The sequence below is a fragment of the Salvia hispanica genome, chromosome 6, assembly GCF_023119035.1.
Source record: "Salvia hispanica cultivar TCC Black 2014 chromosome 6, UniMelb_Shisp_WGS_1.0, whole genome shotgun sequence".
NCBI lineage: Eukaryota > Viridiplantae > Streptophyta > Magnoliopsida > Lamiales > Lamiaceae > Salvia > Salvia hispanica.
In genome coordinates this window covers 831,932-849,396 of record NC_062970.1, presented here as the reverse complement: position 1 = coordinate 849,396, position 17,465 = coordinate 831,932, and the positions used below count along the sequence as shown (strand labels likewise).

The following is a 17,465-nucleotide window of genomic DNA, read 5'->3' as shown; positions in this document are numbered from 1 at the left end:
ATTAAGAGTCACACTTTGACCGGACACGAGTTTTAAGAAATGTAAAGAAAAGTTGGTTGAAAAAGTTAGTGGAATGTGGGACTCATTTTTTTATATTGATTTTATAATAAAATGTGAGTGAATTGAGTTAGTGGAATGTGAGACCTACTTACTATTTATGGTAAAAGTGAAGTGTGACTCTTATTTGGAGACGGACCGAAATAAAAAAGTGTGACTCTTAATCGGGGACGGAGGGAGTATTAAATTATAAAATTAAAAACTAGATTCATACTCTATATACTTTTTCCATCTTCATCTTCTTGCATTTCTTAAAGTCGTGTTAATACATGTATCCATATGTTTTTTAGTTACTACTCCCCCGTCCAAAAAAAATAGTCTGATCTGTCGATGACATGACTTTTAATGAGAAATTGATAAAATAAGAGATTATAGGAAAAGTAGGTAAAATAAGAGAGATATGTAGAAAAAGTCAAAAAATAGATAAAGTAATAGAGAAAAACTTTATATTTTTAGAAATGAGACTATTTTTTGTGGACATCTAAAAATAACAAAATAAGATTATTTTTCGTGGATGGAGGGACTGGGTGTCGAAACGGGTATCTGCGGGTACCCAAACCCGATTTTGCGGGTACCCGTACCCGAAAACGTCAATATTATACTACCCAATCCCGACTCGTATAGTTAAATGGGTAACCCCATACCCGCATCGGGTATCCCAAACCTGCAGTTGCGGGTACCCACACCCGCATATAACTTGAATTGTGTATTATATTATTCAATGGTATTATGCTTTTAGTTTTCGCTTATCATCAATACTAGTCATCTAATTCAATAATTTTATATACATGTTTGAAATTCTAGAATGAATTTAGGGATTGTTTCTAGTTGCTACACTATGATTTTAGATTTGTATTTTTTTTTACTTTGTTGTATTTTCATAATTTCCAACTATTAAATATGCACAAATATGGTGATTTCTCATCTCTTAAATATAATATGACTACGTATGAAATATAATGCAAATCCAAATTTCAAATAAACAAATATGATAGAAACATCAAGCATGTCTAAAATTAAATCACCATTCAAAATTTTAATATAAAACCAAAAATAATTCACTTTCATCAAAAGTTTAAATATAAATAACTTCAACTAAAAATCTAAATATTTTAAATCTTTAATATAAAGAGTTAAAGACACTAAACTAATAAAAGTTTCACTTTCACAAATCTTGCAATCCTTCATTTGCCAGCGGATAAATAATTGGAAATAAAGTGTATTGTCGGGGAGTATATACAGACTTCAAATTAATTAACTAAAATAAAATATTTGAAAACCCTTACCCTAAAAATAACGGGTATTATCGGGTTTAATGGGTATACTCGCGCGGGTAGCGGGTATACCCATACCCGCAAAAATTGAAAACAAACTATCCGATCCCGTCCCGTTTCCCATTATTGTCGGGTAGCGGGTACCCGTTACCCGGCGGGTAGCGAGTCGGGTTGAGGGTTTCCTAATACCCGCTACCCGTTTCGACACCCCTGTGAGGGAGTACATATATCCCCATGCTCCCTTTTATGCATTTTTTGAACTAATATATCTTGTTCATTAGTATTACCAATATCAACATTATTCATTTTTTAGTTAGACACAACTTGTTTTTTTTTTTTCTTCCAAAGTTTCTCTCATATTCAACAGCTAGACGACTAATTACTCATTCCAAAAAATGATTTGCTCAGGGGATCCAACTACCATGCCAACCATGTTGGTGAGATACACCTAGTTGTTTAAAACTTAAACTTGTAACAAAAAAAATTGGTAATGTCATTCATTTATATATTTAGTGAACTCTTATTATGCATCACTAAGTGAGCAATAAACTATTTATGATCGATATAATATGTAACTTCATTCAACACTTGCAGTCTTTGTAGAGTTATATATCAACGATTGACAATGCTAAACATGCGATAATTTGGAGTTTAAGGGGAGGAATATAAACACAATATATGATCATTCAACATCATTTCACTTATTAATTAATTCCAAATCATTGCAAAAATAAAAACAAGCTCTTTTTTGCAAAGTACATAAAATACTCCATCGAGCTTGCTCATGAATATTGACATTTGCCAAATGCTGCAAGAAAAAAAAAATCAAAATTAAACCTAATAGTGAAGATATATAAAATACTATGAATAAAAAAGTTGAATAAAAAACTTACAAGGATCATTAACCGAAATTATGCCAACGGCTTTGTCACACTGGCCTTTACTACGATAGACTAGATTGAGAATGTACGATGCATGATTCTGCAACGTATCCGGTTCATAGCACGAACCGCCTGGCTTTATATCTTTGCAGTCGACTAGCTGATTACACGCGGTGTTCAGGAAAGCTTGCATCTGCTCGTCTCTTGCGCCCGGTGCCACCACACACCATTGCTCTGCAGCGACGCATGAAATGAGAAGCCCTAGTTGAACCATGGCAATGATCAAAGAAAGCTTCATCCTTGGAGAGGATGTGTTGTTGTGAGGGTTTGATTCAATTTGTTTTAAGTTTTGGTGTTGATTGAAGTTGAGAATTGATTGGGTTTTATAGGGCTTACTATCAAATCATGCATAATGAAAGTTTGCTATTATTTGAAAATATGGGTGTGTCACATTAAATTGAGTTTGCCGGTTGTGAAATGGTTGAGGTTGATATATATCCTTACTTGCTTTTAATATATGGATTTGATTTAACATCAAAAAGTGCCTTTGCTTTCATGTATGGATTTGATTTAACATCAAAATTGACTTCAAAACAATTGAATCCAGAGGTTAGGAAATCTTTGGACTCATAAGTAAATAACACAAAAATTAGAAATTAAAAAAAATGATTAAAATTCCAAATTGATTTGGTACATTTCCCCAAAAATAATTTTTGTTTCTACACATTGAATGTGTTAATTAGTTTCTGTTCCTAAACATATTTAACGATTCCGTCAAAAAATAATGGTCAACCACATTTTGAGTTAAATATGTACTAAAACATATTATCTAGAATCAAAAGCTAATATACTTAAAATGTGTAGAACCAAATAGTAGATTTTTTTACAAATATATGAGACCAATTTTGAATTACCCCATCTACTTTTACTTTATTCTTTTCCTTTAGGATTATTTTTTCTTTCCACATTTTCAACATACATTTTGCCTTTCATGCCACAAAGTCAAGATACCAAAATTTTGAATAGTCATTATACCACTAGTTAGTCGTATTTTACATTTTATGTTTAAGTAATAATTCCTTCGTCTCCTGAAAATGAGAGCTTTTAAAAATGAGACGGGTTTCGATGCAAATTTAATAAAATAAGAGAGAACAAAAATGTGTAAATGAAAAATGAATCTCACCTACCTTATTAGAAAGAAAGAAATTTTCTAAAATAGAAAGTTTCCATTTTTAGGAGACGCACTAAAAATAAAAGAGTTTCAATTTTAAAGGGACGGAGGGAGTCCTTAAATTGGTAGAGGAATCCCTTTTCTCTTGTAGTACTACTACTTAGTCTTTTATATTTCGTATTTCAGCTCCAATAGATAATTGCTTAGAAAGTCAAATTTTAGTTTATAATGTTTCCAAATTTTCTCATTTGAACTTGCTATTTCATGTTCATATCTTGCTCAATTTGATTTACCTTGCCCACTCCTAGTTAATACTAATATTTTGGAGAGGAAAAATTATTAATGGCTTGATAAGAGGATTGCACAAAACTCCTTAATTCCATCAAAACTAATGTAGCTTGTAGAATGTTGTAGAGCATACAAGAAATCGACTAATGTTGTTAATACAACATGTATTGCTACATGAACTTTATTATAGTCCCTTGGATTTTGTTGCTAATATACGTTGATTTTGTAATGATTATTTAATTATTTTCTTTAGTGATCAACAATTGACAATGTTAAACATGGTATGATTGGAATTCCGGGGAAGAAAATCAACATGATAAATGATAATTCAATCTCATTTCACTTATTCATCATCTTTTTTTTTTTTGGTAATATATTCATGATCTATTTATTATTGCTAAAACTAAAAACAAGCTCTTCTTCCCTTGTGCAAAAGCAAACTCACTTATGGATATTGACATTTGCCAAATGCTGCAACAAAAAAAAAATCCAATTAAAACAAGTACTCTAGAAATTAAAAAAAAATTAAAATAAAATACTTACAAGGATCATCAATGGAAAATATGCCAACGGCTCTATCACATTGGCCGAAACGGCGATAGCTTAGATTGAGAATGAATGATGCGTGATTCGCCAATGTATCCGGTTGAAAGCACGAACCGCCTGGCCTTATTGCTTTGCAGCTCACTAGCTGACTGCACGCGGTGTTCAAAAAAGCTTGCAGCTTCTGGTCACTTGCGCCCGGTGCCACCACACACCATTGCTTGCTCTGCATTATTATTTCATCTCATTTCGTTAAATATATATAATTTTTTTTATCGCGATTTAGATAATTAATTAGCGAAATGTAAAGACCTGGTAAGTTCCAGCATTAGAAATGACGGAAGACTCTGCAGCGACGACGCATGAAACGACAAGCCCTAGTTGAAATGTGGCGATGAGCAAAGAAAGTTTCATTTTTGGAGTGTGGATGTGTTTGTTTTGTGGCTTTGAATGGATTTGATTTGTTTTGAGTTTTGGTGAGGATTGGATTGGGTTTTATAGACTTTACTAAGAGTTTGATTTTGTTGGAATATATGGGCTTAATTTTCACATTAAGTTGAGTTTACTATTGTGAAACTGTTGAAATTAATATGAACCATTACTTTCCTTTCGTCTATTATTTCTTAATGAATTGGTTTTGAATGGTTTTAAATTATGAGTAACGTGTTTGTGTTTACCATAACTAGTGTTATCACCCATGCTATGCGATTAAGGATTGCACAAACATTTTATACAGTTTTTTGGATTGCCAAGTGGCATACATTTAGGCGGGAAAGCCATCTATTGGGCAAACAAAAAAGTAGATATTATTGGATAAAAATTGGTCCAATGAAATGCAGAAAAAATGGCTTCTCAAATAAGTTTAAAAAACTTATATAGATACACCATTAATTGTATCTTAATAGAAGTTTAAGAATGACTTGAAATTCCCACGGGATTTGAAATTCGCACGTTGATTTGAAATTCGCACGGTACCATATGTATAAGGTAAATATGAACAATTACTTTCCCTTCATCGATTATTTCTTAATGAATTGGTTTTGATTGGTTTTAAGTTATGAGTAACGTGTTTCCTATACATTTAGGAAACACGTTACTCATATTTGGGCATACATTTAGGCGGGAAAGTCATCTATTGGGCAAACAAAAAAGTAGATATTTGGGTAAAAATTGGTCCAATGTAATGCAGAAAAAATGGCTTCTCAAAGGAGTTTAAGAAACTTATATAGATACACCATTAATTGAATCTTAATAGAAGTTTAAGAATGACTTGAAATTTGCACGGTGACTTGAAATTCGCACGGGATTTGAAATTCGCACGTTGATTTGAAATTTGCACGGTACCATATGTATAAGATAAATATGAACAATTACTTTCCCTTCATCGATTATTTCTTAATGAATTGGTTTTGATTGGTTTTAAGTTATGAGTAACATGTTTCCTATAACACTGAAGGTAGAGATATTTTTGAAGATTTGTTTGCTCAAATCCATATATTAAAGGCAAGTGAGGATACTTATCAACTTCAATGATTTCACAATTGGTAAACTCAAAAACCATATTTTCCAAAAAAATCAAACTTTTATTGTGCATGATTTGATAATAAGATCTATAAAACTCAATCGATTCCCACAAAATCTTAATAAAACAAATTGAATCAAAACTACACAACAACACATTCACTCCAAAGATGAATCTTAAATTTCTTTGTTCATTGACGTGACTTTTTACTTTTCTTTGATCGTTGTTTCTTAATGGATTAATTAATAGGTATTGGTTGGTTCTTAATTAAGGGAACATGTATGTACGGGTGTCAGTGGTTGAAATTTGAATTAGTCCTTACTTTCTTTCCTTTAACGTATGGAAATTGTTGAGGAGTAGTGCTAAATAATTTGATATTACAGGTATTATATATTTTAATATATTAATAATGATTCATAAATCTTATATATGGCATACATACCCCTACAAATGAATAAATTTTCCAAATTGAATATGTACAATTTAGAAATGATTGATTATAACTTTCTCATTGTATCTAACGATTAATTTGTCTGCGCAATTTGTTTATATTGTGTAGGCAAGAGCATTAAGTTTCTTCTTCATTTATTTCAAAACTTTTATATTTACAACTACACTACATATTGTAGTCTCAATTATTTATGCCTCATTAGAGCATCCACAATGGTACTTGGGACGGGATGGCGTGCCATCCTGTCCCGTCGGGATGGGCCATCCTCAAGCCACCATTGCAGTCGTCCCACCTTGCTGAAGCGCCCATTCAGTAAGGCTGAGCTCGTGCTGACGGGACCTCGCGCCCCCGCCACACGACGCCTTCTGATGCGGCGTGAAGCCCACTCGCCCGTGCAAGTAGGCTTTATTTTTTGAACATTTTCATTTTTTTAATTTTTTAAAAAAATTCAGGAATTACTTAAATAAATAAATAATTCCCACTTTCCCAAATATTATAATACCATTTTTTTACTCATTTTTCATTTTTTTTAAAAAAATTATCCTTCAAATTAATCCAAAATCATGGAGTACCAAACTCTCTAATTATGTAATTTTTAATTACCACATATTTTAGTTATATAATTTCGGTTTTTAATTAAGTTTTATTAATAAAATATTTTTTATTAATTGCATTTTTATTCAATGCATATAATATAAGCTTGACAAGTAACCAATTACTACTACTACTTTGCATCACCATTCCCTCTTGTAAATTGTCATCCATGAAAAGCCTCTCTTCTTCACTTTCTAGTTTTTGGATGCTTAGCTCTTTTGCCATATTTATTGGCCTTGGTTTGAATACGCTTAGTACTTGATAACTCTCCAAATTGCGTCTCTTCGTAGAATAGTTTTGGGAGTATAGTTTTATCCAACTTATAAAACAATCTTCATCCATATTATCTTTCATTAGTGTCCATTGCTTCACAAAGGTTCAAGGCATACGTTCCATCATCTTTTTCACAAATAATTGGGATTGTTTTCACTTATAGACAAAAGAGTTGACATTGTCAGAAAAATCGAAGTGACGCCATCATAACTCTTATTAATAAACTCTTGGTTACTATTATGCATCCTAATACAAAGTATTTTTTTTTCATATTATTGATTTAATTTGTCGAAGTAACCAATCACTAGTACTTCTTTGCATCACCTTTCCCTCTTGTAAATTGTCATCCATGAATAGCCTCTTTTCTTCACTCTAGTTTTTCCAAATTCCAAATTGTGTCTCTTGGTAGAGTAGTTTTGGGAGTATAGTTTTATCCAACTTATAAAACAAACATTAATCCCATTTGCGTTCAAGGCATGCATTCCATCATCTTCTTCAAAAATAATTACGATTGTTTGCACTTATGGACGAAAGAGTTGACATTGTCAGAAAAACCGAAGTGACGCCATCATAACTCCTATTAATAACCTCGTGGTTGACGATTATGCATCCTAACACTAAGTATTTTTTTAAATTATTAATGATTTGAAATCTTATTATATGGAGTATACATTTTCTCAATAGTTTTCTAGCATTTTATTAATAAGAGAATTTCATTTAGTGAAAATAATAAATTTCTCTTTTTTATGCTTAAACAATAGTATAAATTAAAAAATCATCCTTCTCACTCTCTCTGTAGAGCTAGATACACAAAACATGGCGAGGATAGTTCCCATGGCATCATCAATTAAACCCTCCCTCACCTCTTTCAAATTCTCTGCCACTTCTCGCTTCGCGCTTCCTCGATCCGCCCCCAATCTATGCCGCAGCCTCTCATCCTTGCACCTATCCAGTGGTATGTTTCCTCGATTCTCCACCCCTAATTTTTACGATTTTTTTTGTTTATCACCGATTATCGCGTAATTACGAGACTCATTTTCGTGCTCCGAAATTGTATGATTAACTGTGTGTTGGACTCGATAGTGATGATTTTATGTGTGTTTTGTTTGGTGTGATTGCTGAATTTGAAGGACTAGTTTCGGATTGGAATGTGGTTGCTGTTGATAAGGAAACAATTATTGTTGTGTTTAGGAGAGAAAAGGAATGAGCTAGTTTATAGAAGTAGTAGTAGTTAGGTAGCTAGTGTAGTGAGGGAACAATTTGAAGTCATGCTTTTTTCCTTTTTTTGGTTGCTAAATTGGCAGAAGTTTTGCTTTTAATGGTCTTGTTTGTCACAATCAATGAAGTTCTGTTATCTATGCCATGGATTCTAGGTTTACTTCATCTAGTTTTATTAGAATTACATTCAGCTTTGTTTGTTGCACATCATACCAGTATGCTATCCGGATAGAGTTTGTAGATTTTCAGTTGTTTGGACTAAATGCGGAGGGGGTGGTTACGCGAACTCGAGCTGAGTGAATGATATTATTTGAAAGAGAACATTTTAAGCATGATATCGATCTTGGTTTAACTCTGTAAGTATTTCTCACCTCACGATCTCTATACTTGTCCAGTAATTCCGCAGCTGCAACCGTTTGGGCTTAGAACATCTAAGCTGTTCAAAGAAGATGTACGTAGCAGATCAGTAACTGTTGCGGGAAATGCGACTCAAGCAAGCAGCACAGCTACTACACATGAAAATGTTTTGGAGTGGGTTAAACAGGACAAGAGAAGAATGCTCCATGTTGTTTACCGTGTGGGGGACATGGACAGGACCATAAAGTATATTTGTTTTATGTCGCATTTAATAGGGTGTTCTTCTTGGCTTTCTGGTTCCGTAACGAGAGATTATTTTTGTATATTTACATGTTGGCCACAGATTTTACACAGAGTGTCTTGGGATGAAACTGCTGCGAAAGCGAGATATACCAGAAGAAAGATACACCAATGCATTTCTTGGATATGGGCCTGAAGATTCTCACTTTGTGATTGAACTCACTTACAGTAAGAAATTGCCAGTATTTCTGAATTAGTCTTCCACTGACATCAGAACTACTTGTCTAGAATTCTGGATATAAAAGCTTCGAACTTTGGATCAATACAGAGTGACACTGTTATATGTTGTTCGCATTGTTTACTAATATTCTATCCGTTGATGTTTCCAGACTATGGGGTTGACAAATATGATATTGGCAGTGGTTTTGGACATTTTGGGATTGCAGTGGAGGATGTAAGCTTTCACACAATTTATATAACCATGCTGCATATTAATTTGGAATTAAACGATATTTTTAGCACCTCATTCTTGATGAAAGTAGAATCATATATCTGTTTCCATTTATTTTCTCTTTTAAACTATCAAAACTGTCATGAAGTTAACTTCTTTTTGTCCAAAGCGGATTCAATGTCGATGAAGGTTTTTTCTCTTGAGAATTCTCATAGATATTCTAAATTTCACCGTGTCTCTTCTTTTCATAGTTATCAAGAATTCCTATTTACTAGCATTTGGTGTGCAGGTATCAAAAACTGTAGATTTGATAAAAGCCAAAGGGGGTAAAGTATCACGAGAACCTGGGCCCGTCAAAGGTGGCAATACAGTGATAGCATTTATTGAAGATCCCGATGGCTACAAGTTTGAACTTTTGGAGAGAGGTCCCACACCCGAGCCATTATGTCAAGTTATGCTTAGAGTAGGAGATCTTGATCGTGCTATTGAATTCTATGAGAAGGTTTGAATGTTATGTCTTTTCTTGTAATCCAAATTCATGATTTCTTGATTGAGATATCAGTGTTTCATTTTGGTGGACATCTCTGCAAAAATTTTAATTTCGAGCCACTATTGTATAGGCTTATGGCATGGAGCTTCTTCGCAAGAAGGACAACCCTGAATACAAGGTAAAATTGTGTTTTCTCGTTAGATCTAGCTGGTGGTATATACTGCAATACTGAATCATGTCACATCAGTTTCCATCTTAGAGAACTGCTCTTAGACAACGAAATGTACTCAGTAGAGTTTTTCGTCTTTTCAGTATACAATTGCAATGCTGGGTTATGGTCCTGAAGAAAAAAATGCTGTGATGGAGTTGACATACAATTACGGTGTCACTGAATATGACAAAGGCAATGCTTATGCCCAGGTTATTTCTTCCTCCGATTCTTGATCTTCTGCTATAACTTATATAAGTGAAAAAAGGCAACATTTTAACGTCTGATTGACTATATCTATCTTGCAGATAGCAATAGGGACAGATGATGTTTACAGAACTGCTGAAGCAGTTAAGCTATGCGGAGGTAAAGTCACCAGAGAACCCGGGCCTTTACCTGGTATCAACACAAAGATTACTGCATGCCTGGATCCTGATGGCTGGAAGACGGTATTGCCTTAGCACGTAGAGTTTATCTATCTTTTAGATGAATTACATAAGTATTTCAACCGACTTAAGTAGTTATAACGATCCTGTGAATCTTTGCAGGTTTTCGTTGATAACATTGATTTCCTCAAGGAGCTGGAGTGAGCTACCCGTACACCAAACTTTACTTTCAAGTTCTTTGACTCAAAATGATATTAGGTTCAGTTTTGTAGATTAAGCATTTGATGCATTCTAGTTCATTTCTTTCTGTCCATCATTAGATTATATTGTTAGCAAATTACTGAATAATCATATATTTTCTCTGTTCAATTAGGTGATTCAATCACTATCTCACAATTTTCTTTCTAGTAAACTTAGACTGGTGTATAGTTCATTTACCTTGAAAGAGCTTCCCTTATTTTAAGTATTAGAGGCTTCTTGAAGTGGTGATGATCTATTGTAAAGCATGTGTGGAATTTGTGAGTTTTGTAGGAACAAGAAAGTTTCAATGTGGCCAAAAAGTTTAAATTCCTTGTACGCATCTTTTTGGGCTAAGAGCATCCACAACGCCTTCTCACGGTTCCATCAGGGGGACGAGATGGGGGTGGGGATGCGTTGCAAGTGTCCCGTCCACCCATGCGTGAACAAATATTTTTTTGAAAAAGAACCATAGAAATGAAAAGTAAAATCATTTCTTGATATGTAAAATCTGAACTACTTTTAATTAAAATTAGTGAATGCCCAATATTCTGTATCAAATTTGGGGTATATTAATGGTTTAATTTCCATGCATAATCATTGTTAACCCAACATTAATATACACATAACAATCAAACAAGCCATAGACTATCATCTCTTACTATTCTCGAATATGGGCAAAATAGATCATTAGAAAGGCACAAGACAATGCAAAGCAACACAAGTTACAATATAAACTCATGAGTATATGAAATAAAATTCTAGAGAAATAAATATAAAATAAAATTCCTAATAAGCAACATATTCAACCCTCATATTCTCCATTACCAAGGATTTGAGCGAAACTAAATTCGGACTATGAATAACTAAGTTGGAACTATCATGATTCCTCTCTTTCTTGATCACTTGAATAGCTTTAGTCGCGTTCGAGTAGTAAAATAGTCGAGCAGATTGATGCATGGCGAGTAAGATCCCCCCATCTTCGAATGTTTTAACGGGATAAAGCGTATCATGGTAGAGATTTATGTTTTCTATAAAACGGTCTATAGCTTCGCCATCCAAAATAACATCATGTATATCATAACGTATATTATGTTTGAAAACACAATATAAAATATCAGGAAGTTTGAGCATACCCGGTTTTCTGTTGATAACATAATCAGTAGTCCATGATTTGTCATCTCCATATTCCTTCATACGCCATATTTCAACCTTATCATCAAAGTCATCATTGGTGAAGCACAAGCGTCCACCCAAAACAGATAGCACATAATAGAGACTTCTCTGACAATGTTGAATAGTAGGAGGACAAGAAAAATAGTTAAATAGCTCGGTTTCAAGATCGAGGCAATAAACCCTAGAAGGGTTACTTCTATCCGCATGACTACGTAAAAGCCAATGAAGATTCCCATTCATACAACAAGGCACGTGATCCATGTGATACCATAATTCCAATTGGCTCTCAATTGTAATGCTTTTCCACTGCCCCATTCCTAGAATGTATACTTGACATGTAAGAGGATAATTCTCATGGGCAAAAAGCCTAACAATCTTGTACTGACCACTTTTGCTCATTCCAAACCCAAATGAATAATCTTCTGATTCACATTTACGACCCATATCACGACCCATATCGATCCTAACATACTTCAAACAAGGAGTCCATGTCGATCATGAAAAGCAAGCCATTAAGGGAGCTATGTATAAATGGCTTATTAGGGTTTGGAAAGTTATGAGAGAGAAGTGAACCTTTGGGTGGTTTGAGAATCAGTTCATTATCACCAATAAACGGGTAGTGATAAAATGCAAACCCATATATTGTACAAACTCCAAACTTTTTCAACACAATATCAACATAATGTCAACACAGTATAAAATTTCAAGATTCTGATATCAATACAATATCAATACAATGTCAACACAATTTCAACACAACATCAACCGTTGACATTGTGTTGACATTTTTTGTTGCTATTATTTCATGATCTGTTGATATTTTCTAACGGTCCAGATCATAGTTTGGAGTTTGTACAATATTTAGAGTTTGCATTTGATCACGTCCCTATTTTCTTATTATTATATTATTATTTTCATGTATACATACGATTGTTTAATGAAAATTTCACTTTTTATGGAAAAATGAATCATTCTAAAATATGGTAGTAATTATTTTTTAAGTAACTCTATTTCCCAACCGAATTGTCACATAAGTTCTAATTTGCAACGCGGTAATATACGAATTAATTAAGGCAAAACGCACTTGCAAATTTGTTTTTTTTTTCCTTGTTTGAGAAATATATATTAAAGTTGTTGGCGGCATGAATATTCATAAAATTCTGGTGTAGAAAATGTGCTTTTTTATTTATTATAAAAAACAATAAAAGGAAAACAAATTATCCACACAATATATATTATCAAGTTAATTTAATTGCATTAATCTATAACTTAGTAGTACAAGAAAGACAAAGCAAAGCCGACCATTTTTAAAACCTATGTAAATGTCTATATGATAAAAATTATATATGGAGCTTTATCTACGATTATATATTTATATAGATAGGCGATCCCTGCCGGTTGACTAGTGCTTAGTCGCTGCTGATAAACTATTAGGTCGATTTTAAAAAAAAATTATGCCATGAAAATTGGAAATTTTAAGAAACATAAAAATCGTTTATTATCATTACAATTTATGGAAAATGGAGTAAATTTAGGAACATCTAGCTAGACAAAGCAACACAAGTAACAATATAAGCACATGAGTATATAAAATAAAATACTAGAGAAATAGCAAACAATGTAAATATAAAATAAAATTCCTAATAAGCAATATATTCTACCCTCATATTCTCCATCACCAAGGATTTGAGCGAAACTAAACTCGGACTATGAATAACTATGTTGGAACTATTATGATTCCTCTCTTTCTTGATCTCTTGAATAGCTTTAGTCACGTTCGAGTAGTAAAATAGTCGAGAAGATCTTTCTAGAGCGAGTAAGACTCCCCCATCTTCGAATGCTTTAACGGGATAAAGCGTATCATGGAAGAGATTTTGGCGTTCCACAAAACCCTCTATAGTTTCGACATCCAAAACAACATCATGTATATTATAACGTATTCTACCTTGGAAAAGACAATAGAAAATATCAGGAAGTTTGAGCATACGTGGTTTTCTCTTGATGACATAATCTTTAGTCCATGATTTGTCATCGCCATATTCCTTCATGCACCATATTTCAACCTTATTATCAAAGTCATCATTGCTTAAGCTCAAGCATCCACCCAAAACAGATAGCGCATAATAGTAACTTCTTTGACAATGTTGAATACTAGGAGGACAAGAAAAATAGTTGAATAACTCGGTTTCAAGATCGATGCAATAAACCCTAGGAGGGTTACTTTTATCAGCATAAGTACACGTAAGCCAGTGAAGATTCCCATTCATAAAATAAGGCACATCCATTTGATAAAACAATTCCAATTGGCTATCAATTGTAATGCTTTTCCAATGCTTCATTCCTAGAGTGTGTACTTGACATGTAATGGGAAAACTCACATGGGCAAAAATCCTAACAATCTTATACCGACCACTTTTACTCATTCCAAACCCAAATGAATAATCTTTTGATTTACATTTACGACCCATATCACGACCCATTTCACATTTACGACCCATATCGATCCTGACGTACTCACGAGTGATTGGATTGCATACGAATACTTCAAACAAGGAGTCCATGTCGATCATGAAAAGCAAGCCATTAAGGGAGCTATGTATAAATGGTTTATTAGGGTTTGGAAAATGGTGAGAGAGAACCGAACCTTTGGGTGGTTTGAGAATCAGCTCATTATCACCAATAAACCCTAAGAAGGAGTATGCCCTTGAAAACCTGAGATCTTTAAAGGCGGGGAGGCGGGCGGGGGACAAGGCTGCCTGACGAGAATGCAACGAGGCAAAGTAGGGGCTCTTCACCAAATCGCGCCATGACCTACAAACACAGATGGAGTTCATGATGGTTCGAACGGGGAGTCTTGAGAGGATGTCGATGGTGATTCCTGGCGGAAGATCGTTCATATCAGTACCCATGAATTTTGGAGAAGAGAATGAGATGAGAGTTATGATTGTGAATTTCGTGATACAGTTATATATATATATATATATATATATATATATATATATATATATAGTAAAACGATGGTTGTGTATATTTGTTAAGTAAATCTCTAAACTAATTCTCTTGTTTATTAAATTATTTCATGTACTGTACGATTGTTAAATGAAATATTCACTTTTTTTTATGGAAAAATGAGTAATTCTAAAATATTGCAATTGTTTATATTTGTTAAGTAAATCTCTACACTCATTCTCTTATTATTAAATTATTTTCATATATACGATTCTTTAATGAAAAATTCACCTTTTTTATGGAAAAATGAATGATTCTAAAATATGGTGGTAATTGTTTTAGGTTTCCCATATATGATATATTCATACACTTATATTTATACGCATATTTATAAGTAGAGTATATATTTTAATTAAATCTCAACACTCGTTCTTTTATTATTATATTATATTCATGTATGATCGTTTCTCTCATACTATATTGTATATTAGGGCATTCACAATAGTGAAGCATATCTTTTTTGAATACTTGTGTTAAGTCAAACCAATCATATATCCGTTAACATAATCTCAATAATGTTGCATATCCCAAAATAAAGTAAGAGAAAATAGCTCCATATCAAAACAAATATATTTCGAGTTTTTAAATGAGATATATCTATTTTTTGATTTCACACAGTAACAAATGGAAATCACTTTTCAAAATTTTTGTTGTATTCAATTACCAAGGCCCTTAATCATTCCATAGTTAGAGAGATAGGAGAAGGTGTTTCAATGCCTTCCCAAGGTGTAGTCAATTCCGAAGGATTGTGTGCCTTTATTTGTTAATTGAGTATCTTGAATTTCTTAATAATTGTATGTCCTATTACATGTTAAGCTTTCAATGTTCGATTAATTGAGCATAATTGAATACATTTAAACCTTCTTCCTGGAAATTGTGTGCCTATATAACGCCAATTTTGATCGATTAGTGCATTTTTTTTTCTTCGTCAAATGGATAGGTTATGTCGTGTTTTCGAATGTTCGAAATTTGACTAGATGAAAAATCAAACATTTTTTTAACTAAAAGGGAGTATTGGAGCTTGATGAAGGGCTGCTGGAAACATATGCAAGAGTGGTCGAGCTTGAGGAAGAGCTGCTCGAAATATAGGTACTTCTTTACCTCTTACTTTTGTTCATTAATTGTTGGATTTTATATCACTTTCCCAAAAAAAATACTCTATCCGTCACAAAAACTACATATGGACTAAGGTCCACCGAACTAGTATATAAATTCACTTTAATACAAATTATGTAACTCCTACTAGAAATGTCGACTTTGGGGACTTTGGGGGTGTTCGGTTGGCAAGACTAAATCTCATAATTAAATATGTATCATGTTTGGTTCATAAGATTGACTCCCTCAACTTAATCCTAGATGGATATTCTCATAATAATTAGTCATAGCATACCCCCTCCAACTAAAATAATTCTACAACTTAATCCTAGATGCATAGTTTCAGGATAATTAGTCATGACAACCGAACGCCGCCTTTGTGTAAGATTATTCTAAGAATAAATTTTCTTAGTTAGGGGTAATATTGTCTTACATGGCTTTTTCATGAATACATAGTATTAAACCAAAACACACTTGGGAATCCATTTTCAAAGGTGTATTAATTCAACCAAACATAAATTGAATGGAAACTAAACTAACACTAACTTCGTGCATGAAAAACACACTTCCATACAAATCATGTTTTAGTAGTACTCCTACTATAGTGTAAATAGAGGAAGCCGCATCAACAAATAAAAATAATATTTTGGAAAAAAATGTAAAAATGGGTATTATAAAACATTAAGATTCATGTAAGAATTTTAAGAAAATACAAGAGAAAGTAATATTCACATTCAACATCAAGATTCATGCAAGAATCGTTGATAAATGAGATAAATGATATACACATTCAACATCAAGATCCATGCACACTGAGATGATATTCACAGAATCAATGTACGATGCATCCAAGCATGAATTGTACGATAGGTAGTAGAAATATCCATGTATTATTATGTACTATTAATAGAATTTTCTAGAATTAAGTTTTAAAATGCTGATATTATCTAATAAAATATCTAGTTTTTATCTATAAAAATTTAGATATATGCAAATTAAAGAATAGATTAGGGGATTCTAGAATAAGAGATGAATGCATATAAATAGAGGTGAGTTGTATCATTTTATACAAGTTGAAAAGCTTAAAAAATAAAATGTTTCTTAGTTTGATCATTATGTTGATATAAAATAAAATCAATACTCGATTAATTTTGTAATAAATGGTTTCATCTACTCAATCGAACAAGAAAATTTTTACAACACATTTACAGAAAAACAAAGGAGATAACTGGACGACGACGAAACGACAGGAAACGAAATTGAAATGACATGAAAACTAAATAAATCGCGCCTATATACTATAATTCCCGTCCTTGACATTTTGCTTCTTCCATGATGCTTCACCTCATATTGAGGTCAGGGGGTCGGCGATGCCCCACATCCTCCTCGCGGACGGGGCGAGCAGCAGCGTCTCTCGTGACATAACAAAAGTTTCGCCTTATAACAAAAAAAAAATGTTAAAAGTTTTTCTATTTTTTATTAAATGGAAGTTTATATGAAAAAATAAGTAATGTTTTAATGATTTGTAGAATATTTCATATTGA

At 33.0% G+C, this 17,465-nt stretch overlaps 3 protein-coding genes across 3 annotated transcripts; 1 reads left to right on the top strand and 2 right to left on the bottom strand.

The window, feature by feature from the left end:
• Nucleotides 1–2,010: 2,010 nt before the first annotated feature.
• LOC125192781 (glucan endo-1,3-beta-D-glucosidase-like) lies at nucleotides 2,011–2,550 on the bottom strand. Its single transcript, XM_048090430.1, has 2 exons — nucleotides 2,225–2,550; nucleotides 2,011–2,139 (listed from the first exon to the last, which is right to left on the bottom strand). Exons 1-2 carry the CDS (start codon nucleotides 2,508–2,510, stop codon nucleotides 2,114–2,116), a joined length of 312 nt encoding a protein of 103 aa, XP_047946387.1. The 5' UTR covers nucleotides 2,511–2,550; the 3' UTR covers nucleotides 2,011–2,113.
• Nucleotides 2,551–7,843: 5,293 nt separating this feature from the next.
• On the top strand, nucleotides 7,844–10,816 carry LOC125192572 (probable lactoylglutathione lyase, chloroplastic). The gene is made up of 9 exons (XM_048090186.1): nucleotides 7,844–8,009; nucleotides 8,668–8,875; nucleotides 8,973–9,097; nucleotides 9,259–9,323; nucleotides 9,610–9,822; nucleotides 9,941–9,988; nucleotides 10,123–10,230; nucleotides 10,327–10,467; nucleotides 10,567–10,816. Exons 1-9 carry the CDS (start codon nucleotides 7,871–7,873, stop codon nucleotides 10,606–10,608), a joined length of 1,089 nt encoding a protein of 362 aa, XP_047946143.1. The 5' UTR covers nucleotides 7,844–7,870; the 3' UTR covers nucleotides 10,609–10,816.
• Nucleotides 10,817–13,457: 2,641 nt separating this feature from the next.
• On the bottom strand, nucleotides 13,458–14,726 carry LOC125193311 (F-box/kelch-repeat protein At3g06240-like). The gene has a single exon (XM_048091080.1). The coding sequence runs from the start codon at nucleotides 14,724–14,726 to the stop codon at nucleotides 13,458–13,460; it is 1,269 nt and encodes a 422-aa protein (XP_047947037.1).
• Between the last annotated feature and the right edge of the window lie 2,739 nt (nucleotides 14,727–17,465).

Coding starts and splice junctions, on each gene's coding strand:
- LOC125192781 (XM_048090430.1), bottom strand. CDS start 2,510: ATGAAGCTTTCTTTGATCATTGCCATGGTTCAACTAGGGCTTCTCATT. Junction 2,140..2,224: donor AATTTCGGTTAATGATCCTT/GTAAGTTTTTTA, acceptor TTTTTCTTGCAG/CATTTGGCAAATGTCAATAT.
- LOC125192572 (XM_048090186.1), top strand. CDS start 7,871: ATGGCGAGGATAGTTCCCATGGCATCATCAATTAAACCCTCCCTCACC. Junction 9,098..9,258: donor TGTGATTGAACTCACTTACA/GTAAGAAATTGC, acceptor TGATGTTTCCAG/ACTATGGGGTTGACAAATAT. Junction 9,823..9,940: donor CTATTGAATTCTATGAGAAG/GTTTGAATGTTA, acceptor ACTATTGTATAG/GCTTATGGCATGGAGCTTCT.
- LOC125193311 (XM_048091080.1), bottom strand. CDS start 14,726: ATGGGTACTGATATGAACGATCTTCCGCCAGGAATCACCATCGACATC.